At 45.8% G+C, this 8,476-nt stretch overlaps 1 protein-coding gene across 1 annotated transcript; it reads right to left on the reverse strand.

Moving 5' to 3' along the window:
* Nucleotides 1-4,447: 4,447 nt before the first annotated feature.
* Nucleotides 4,448-7,075, reverse strand: LOC121627451 (SLIT and NTRK-like protein 5). Its single transcript, XM_041966367.1, has one exon. It carries the CDS (start codon nucleotides 7,073-7,075, stop codon nucleotides 4,448-4,450), a length of 2,628 nt encoding a protein of 875 aa, XP_041822301.1.
* Between the last annotated feature and the right edge of the window lie 1,401 nt (nucleotides 7,076-8,476).

The following is an 8,476-nucleotide window of genomic DNA, read 5'->3' on the forward strand; positions in this document are numbered from 1 at the left end:
AATTAAGGGTGCCACAGGCCCAAGACTCACAGGCAGTTAATTTAGAATTTTATGAATTGCAAATTTGTTCGGTAATGTGCACCGTCGAATCACAATGTAAACTGAAACGATGAGGGCCTTAAGGTGGCACCTTGTCATGTGCATGGCCTGTAAAATCTAAATCTTCTGAGCACCTTAAATATTTCAGGTAATGTGATCCCGACATGGTGCACATCCCAAGATGCATTTATCTTTAATCAAATTACCACAAATAAACAGAACAATATTCCAGCTGCACCTGCAACCTGCACACACACACAAAACCGAGACAGTGGGAGGAACGGTGGATAAATGGAGGCCCTCTGAGCTGCTTCATCCAGCCATGTGCATGTGTAGCATCAAGCTGATTTTATTTACCATAAACAGAAGATTCTGCCAACGCCGTCTGACGAGCGATGAAACATAGCAAGTGACTGCTAAATCAAACGCATGAGATGTGAAATTAGCCTGATATTTCCACTGTTGGAAAAGAGTTGCTTCCAAGTTAAACTCAGCGTGCTGAAAATAGCCGTAGCGGCGAGCCAACGCGAGCAGCTTGGACGGGTTTCATGCGCTGTGCGATCAACTCTCAGCCCGTCCGTCGCTGTCTCTCCCACCTCTCCGCCTCAAAGAAGCTGGAGAGCGCGTTGTTCGCCGTGCCCAGCGAGCGGAGAGCGGGCCGCATCTGCACGTACGTCACGCCTCGCGTTGCGTCAGATTCCGCACAATAGCTTTAGCCGTAAATCAGGGGGGCTCTCGTGCGGCATGAGGCAACACACGGCGAGCTATTTCACCTCGGAACTTGCTCCCTTCGTCGAATACAGATGTTGACCACTGCAGAAACCTCGCTCTTTGCTTTTGGGGATTCTCGAGTAGCTTGAACTGCAGACTGCATAGCAACACGGGTGCAACTGCAGCATCGTAAGTGATTGAGAGAGAAGAGCTTCATCATACAAACCTTAAAATAGGCTATAAATGGAATAACCCAGAAAGGGATAATAAACTCTTTGCCCTTCCTTGGTGCTTCCATTTGTGTTAAGACCCATTGGCTGATTAAAAGCATTATTTCAACTGGCAAGCCTCCCCCTCCCTCTCCCTCTCTGCACACACACACACACATACACACACTCATGCACACACTCGAGCCTCCTGCAGCGGGATGCTTCATGCACCCATTATTCCAGGACAGGGTGCTGGGTCAGAACAGCGATAACCCCTCCACGCTGGGAGTTTGGGTGGGAGGGGCGCACATACGCGTAGATGCAACAATAACAAGCCCATTTGGAATGCATGATTCAGTGATTATGTAATCGTGCCCAATGAGTTTTTTGTCCGGGAGTTTTGTGAATTTAGCAAAATCATCCTGAAATATGTAATATTCAAGGATATTTAAAAAAAAAAAATAGCAACAACAACAAAAGAGAAAAAAAACCCCAGCAGATTGCCATCTGGGCTACGTTTTAAGCATTTGTCACTGCGCCGAAAAGGTTGGTTTATGATCCTTTCTTGTTGCATCTCAGGAAATGATGAATGATCGCTCCACGCTGGCATCGGAAAAATGAGCATTAAAAAAAAACGAATCCATGTCAGAGAATGTCAACACTGCGCAATCCCATAGGCCACCAATGCTGGCTGGCTGCGCACACCCCTTGGCTATGATTCACATCCCCTGCTACATGTATGACACATCCACAGTTACACTCGGTTCCAGGACTCCTCATCTCCCAAATGGTGCCTTCTGTTCTCATCCTGGGCTTCTATGAAAAGATCCAACAAAAGAAGGACCCTGAGCAGGCCGGTTTCATTTTCCAGCTTTTTGTCATTGAGAAAAGGCAGCTGGCACCTCGCTGAAATTTAGCGAAAATGGCTGTAAAAAACACTTATTTAAGCAGGTCTTTGCTGACAGAGGACACATGCAATTTGTTGCACTAATTATAAATTCACAATCATCCAAATGAGGAATTAACGGACATAAAGATTTATTTTTTTGCAGCCTCTGCCTGTTAAAGTTAGCCAACACTGAAAATGGTGGCACTGTGCATCCTTTGCATTTTTATAGGCCTGCTTTGCATATTGGACATAAGTGGGTCAAGTGAACAGCAACTTAAAGCCCAACTTGTTTGCTACAACACACACATCTTCCCTGTGAATCACACATGCTGTTCTCCTTTAAAAAAAAAAAAAAAATCGGAAGCCAAAGAAAGGAATTTGGATTTTGTATATTATGCCTCACCCTTCCTCATTTTCGACGCGGCCAATCAAATGCGGCGTGAAGCGGTGACATCACCGTTCGGTCACAGGCAGGTGGTCACACTGAGCCAGACAGCAGCCTGCCGCACAACCCGAGAGGCTGAACGTCTTGTCCTGCATTCAGCTTGCCGAGCAAGTTTGGAGAAAAGTGCACCGCCAACATCAATCAGGCTAAAGAGCCAATTAGCTGCAGCATATTAAACACCACATAAGCGTACCTGCAAATGTCCCTTTGGCTCGATGCTAGCATGGTCCTTACTCTTCAATACCACAAACATGCTGTCTGCCCATGACATGTGAGCCACAGCGCACATTTGTTTACTTTGCCTCTCGTTCCCTACGGCATAACACCGGTACTCAGCCCGCCAGCTGCTGTCAATCAAACACAGACACTGATGGGCCCCTCCTGCTGGCGGAGACAAAAAGGAGCATTTTTGATGTTTCCCCAAACACCTCTTTCTCTTCCTTTATAATCACAAAAAACTTGGAACAATGCATTTTAAAAACACGTTGACATTATCTTCAACTACAAAAAGGGATGTGATTTCATTCAATCAAAACAAGTGCTTAAGACTGACAAACCAACCAGCATGTTCAACATATTTCCTCAATATCGTTTTTTTTTTTTTTTTTTTTAAAGTAAAGAAAGATTCCTAAAGGATGTTCACTTGTGACACAAACCAATTAGAAAAAAAGTAGAAATATAAATGGTTGAGAGACCAAAGCCTGAATCCGGCAGCTGTAAGTCTTAATCAGTGTCAAAGTTTATGCGCACTGACTTTGTCAGATTGCAAAAATAGCGTTTAATTCCAAGTCAGCTCCAGTGATGTTGATTTAAATGACCAGCTCATCACTTGCCAGGCGGCAACGCTGGATGCTGTTGTCATGGTATAATTGCAAAGGGACAGCCTGAGATAATGCTCATTGACTGAAACCCATTGATTCTAATCCTTACTGAGTCACTGTCTGCCCCTTCGAGGGAGGCATATGTACTGTATCTTTATCGTCTTCGACTGAGTCCACAACACAGGCAGCTCTTATGAGCCAATGATTTGTGATTTGGTGATGAAATAGAATAACTTTTAGCATGGGAACACTCTTGACATTGTCAGAAACTGGACCACACCCAAATGGCCTTCTTCACATCATCAACAACCAGCCTCAGTTTCCTCATAAGCACATTATATGAACCTGACATCATGTTTATTTGATGACAATAACATAGTTTGGTCAATATAGTGCATTAAGTGCAAAGCAATCAAAACAAAGAAAATTGATAAGGGATAGAGAATCTGCGAATGCTTGTATAAAAATAGGTGTTACATTGATTAAAATATCAGTATTACACAACATAATTAATACTTCAAATATCATTTCTGATTTTTGTTTTGATAACATATCAGTTCTACATATTAAGAATGAATACCCATATTCATTTTTAATATAATAATCTCCTTTATGAGAGCTCATTGAAGGCTAACGTGCCTTCCAATTCCAAAAAGTGCAGAAAGCATACAAAGACACTTTTTTTTTTCATCTTCTTCAAATGACGCAGTCTTTTTTGAACATTGGGGGTGTGCCACTTTCAAAAAAAGCCACTTTTACAATGCAGAGCTACAGTAAATGAAACTACAAACATAAGCCTTTCCAGAGGATCATGGAGTATGATGACACAGGTAATATTGATGTAGAATCAAAAGTTTTGAAAAGACATGGCAGATTATATCAATAAATACTTACTTACAGACTACAGCAGAAAATAGTCCTACACAGTTTTGATGATCTGCTGTACAGTGTTTTTGTCCAGGAGTGAATTTTATAAACATTTCTTTTCTGATTCACAATATACCTTATGTATGGTTATATTCCTGAAAATGAAGTCGGGTAAGATTTACCTGTACACTTACATTTTGTGTGTTATTCGATCTTCACCATAGAAAAATAGATTTTGCATCATCAGTTAAGCAGAGCAACTTTGTTCATCCATGTTTTGGAAAGCTGTATCCATTCCTGTAATGTCATGTTTCGGAAATAAGAATAAGATTGTTCGGCACACCCCGTTTGAAACTCCTTTTGCTTTTGCTTTGCTTGTGTCGTGCCAAGGCACCCTATAAACTGAGCCACCGTTTTAAAGAAGGTCAAGAGAGAAAATGCTTCATTACGTTAACGATTCTGTTGCTCAGAACTGGCTAAAGGTGGTCTGTTTCTCCAGAACTTCGAGGTAATCGGGCTCAGACTGAAGTTTAGCTTTAAGCTCCAAATACTCATTTCTGTTGGGCTCAACATAAACAGTACTGGGTGCTGTGCCATAGAGCACTGTTTCTCTTATCCTCTCCGGGTGCAAGAACTGCCGTCTGACATCAAAATTCGGGTTGTATGTGTATGACACAGGCCCTGTGTACTTGTACTCTAAATTGGCGCCTGCTGGGATGGACGCGATGGACTGATGGGGGGGCTGCTTATCGGGCTCAAGGATGCCTCTGAAGAAATGGTCTGCATCCTGGACAGGGGAGGGGTTCTCACGTGGCTCGATGGTGCTAACACTGTACGTAGGGCTCCTCATCGTACTGCTATCCCTCTCCTCATCCGGGGTACTCCTGTACGTGACCTTGAGCTCATGTAGGTCACGGTAATCCTCCACTGTGTTCCCTTCTCGTGACCTGTAAATGGGGTTTTTGCACATGTGGCCCATGGGGTGGGGGATGTACTCATAGACGTGGCCGGCCGGGGCCTTGACTTTGGGGCCGGAGCGGTTGCTGTAGAGGCTGTACTGCAGGTTAAAGGAGCTGACGTCTGAGTTGTTGGTGCTCGTGCGGTCACTCTGCGACTTTTTGCGCTTTTTCATCACCACCACAAACAGCCCCGCGGCCACGAAGACGGACATGATGAAAACAAGCAGGAGGCTGAGGATGAGGACAGAGAGGGGGACAGTGCTGCTGGGGGTATTGAACTTCTGCGGGGCATCGGTGGTGACGACCCGGTCGTCCATGGGCTCGTCCGTAGGGGTAGTCGGTGAGACATAAGCGTCGGAGTAGTCCGGGCAGAGCTGCTCGGACTGGATCGAGCGCAGGTCCAGTCCTGTGTGGCGTCTGGGCGTCTCGCACACGACCTCGTTGACCACAGTTCCTGCGCTGAGCTGCTCCAGCCATATCTTCATTCCCACTATGTCGCAGGAGCAGTCCCAGGGGTTTTCGAACAGATCAATCTGCACCAGCAGCTTCAGCTGATCTAAAACACCACTCACAGGCAGGTTTTGGAAATGGTTGTTGCGCAGATTAAGCCTGGACAGGGAGAGGCTGGAAAAGATGCCCACGGGTAAGGTTTTCAGGAGGTTGTTGTTGAGGAACAGCAGTTGGAGATTAGGGAGGTAGCGGAAAGTGCCCGCGTCAACCTCCTTGATTTTGTTGTACTCTAAATAAAGATACTGCAAGTTCTGCAAACCAAAGAACATTTCTCCTGTAAGCCTGTCCATGAGATTACCATTTAAATACAGCCTACGCAGGTTGGTTAAATCCCCAAAAGCCCGGTCGTGGATCAGACTTATCCTGTTGTTTCCCAAGTGAAGCAAATCCAATCCAGTGGCATCGACAAAATCAGATCTCCGTACCACAGGGATGTAATTTCCAGTGAGATACATCTTTTTAGGATTGTATGGCTTGGGTTTTAGATCAGAAATGCTTTCAATCTTTCTCTCTTGACAGTTGACGTTTAGCCCGATTTCAGATATCTGCAGGTTGCACGTGCAGGCAGTGGGACAGTCCAAAGGCACAGGAGATTTGGTCTGAAAAGCAATGATGGGGCCATAGTTATAAGGGTTACCGCCTGGTATTCGGGAAGTGGGCTTTAACCTAGTTCTGTTAAATTGGCGTGTGCCCTTGGTAGGCCTAGAAGAGGACCTAAAAACAGCAGAGGAGGTGGCGGAGGCCGTGACAGCAGCAGGTGTGGTCTGGTAATATCCATTAGTGCTGCTAGGGGGTGCAGGCCTGACCGTGTCTTCTAGAGGTCTTCTTGGGCAGAGTTCTTGCTTGGACACCTCATCCAGGTCCCTACCGTGGAGCCTGAACGGTGTCTCACACACCACCTCTCCCACCAGAGCCGTGTAGGCTATACTCTCCAGCCAGGCCTTCAGAGCAATGAGCTCACAGGAGCAATTCCACGGATTCTCCTCGAGTTGTAATTCCACAACCTTGTCCATGTGCTCCAGGAGGCCGATGTAGGGGAACATTTTTAACCGGTTCCCCCTCAGGTCCAAGTGTGTAAGGGGAACATTCCGGAAGATATTCGGCGGCATGGCAGAGAGCAGGTTGTCGTTCAAAATCATCACCGTCAGCTGGTGCAGCTTGCTCAAGGCGTTGGGCTCTATGTTGGTGATGTAATTATAATCAATCTGTAGGTATTCCAAACTCTCCAGTCCTGCAAAGGTGTCATCCCTCAGAACTTCAATCTTATTGTTGTTCAGGTGCAACCTTTTTAATCCCTGGAGTCCATTGAAGGCACCTGACTCTATCTCGGAGATATCATTGTTCCCCAAATGCAGGATAGTCACTCCGGTGTAATTGATGAAATCATTGACTGACAGCTTCTTCAGGAGGTTCCCTGTCAGCAGGAGGTGGTACATGGAGAAATGGACGGGGCTGACCTCCGTCAGTCTGATGATCCCCCGGTTCTCGCAGCTCACCGTCAGGATCCCTTCCTTCTCCTCGCACGTGCACAGGCTTCGACAGATCTCCCCATAATTGTCATACATCTCGATCAGCCTCAGAGATGATGCAATCAGAAGGATTATTTTTAGGATCCAGATATGCATGTTTCCTGGGAGAGGATGCCCCAGCTCACTCAAGTGCGGTACCAGTATGAGGTGTCATCTAAGGAGGGAGAGAAAAGCACGGGGTCTGTTTTATACAGCATGGAAAATACATATGTGACACATGTGTAGTCTTTACCAAATGCATACATCCTAAAAGCACCCCTGATGAACAAGTCCTCCACATTCATAACAAACATAAGCAAAGACAAGTGGGTCTCATTAATTTTTGCTCATTATGCAGATGCTTTATGTCGCCATCATTTCAGCTTTCAGAGGGTGCCAGAAAACAGGCGGCCAGGACGAACATTTCGCACACGCAGACTTAAACGATAATGGACAATCAAGTTGATCACACAACTACCCGCGGTGGATGGCCACTGCGCATTTTTGATAGCTCGCCTGAATTCCAATCCATCTTGGGAGGGAGAGGAGAGAGGAGAGAGAGAGAGAAAAAAAAACGCCATCCACCGTGTGCAGACTGATAGATCTGGTCATCTGCTAATTCAATCCCTTGAGCATTTCCACACATAAGAAAAAAGAAAAAGGCTCACAGTCAAAATATCAGCGCGTCGCTTCGGGCGACAAATTATGTGGCGTCTCCTCTCTCTTTTTTTTTTTTTCTTTTTCTTTTTGGCGATGCAACCTTTTGCGCCCGAACTAACGTCTTAAAATCTCCGAAATGCAACTCCTATCACCGTAACATGAAGGTGTCTCACTCACCCCGCATACCCGACGACTTGGTAACAGTGGGGAAACTGCCGGATCCCTGCTCTCCACCTCGGTCCAAACGACATGAGGACGGGGGATTTATGCGCCTGCTGTGATTAAAACGATCCTCGGTTCCAAAATAATAATTATAATAAAAATAATAATAATAATAATAAAAGGAAGAATGCCACCAGCTCTCAGAAACGACTCGGCTGACAGAAGCAGGCGGTGTTCATCTTAAAATCCGGCCTGCGATAGAAATGTGAATATCAGCCTACAAGGCGACAGTCGCAGCCCTTCTTCTGCCCACGGGCGAAAAAAAAAGAAAAAAAAAAGAAACGAGAGGAGTTGATCAAAGGCAAATAAGCAAGTGTTGTTGATCTCATGGCGGATCTCTGATCGAAATTGCATTTTGACGGAGGGGGGGTCGGATGGGGGGTGGGCGGGTGGAGGGTTGGGGTAAATAATTCTGCAATCAAGTATTCTGCATGGCATCTGCTATATAGAAGGTTACAGATTCTCTCCATCTCTCTCTTTCTCCTTCTCTCTCTCCTCCACAGAGGCGTGAGCGCGCGCGCGCACACACACGCACGCACGCACGTTCGGTCCGCGTGCGCTCCTTAAAAGAACACAAAAGCCTAACACATCGAGCCAGTAAACCTCCCCAAATATGCGCATTTTAACACGCGATCT

The sequence above is a fragment of the Chelmon rostratus genome, chromosome 24, assembly GCF_017976325.1.
Source record: "Chelmon rostratus isolate fCheRos1 chromosome 24, fCheRos1.pri, whole genome shotgun sequence".
Lineage (NCBI taxonomy): Eukaryota > Metazoa > Chordata > Actinopteri > Chaetodontiformes > Chaetodontidae > Chelmon > Chelmon rostratus.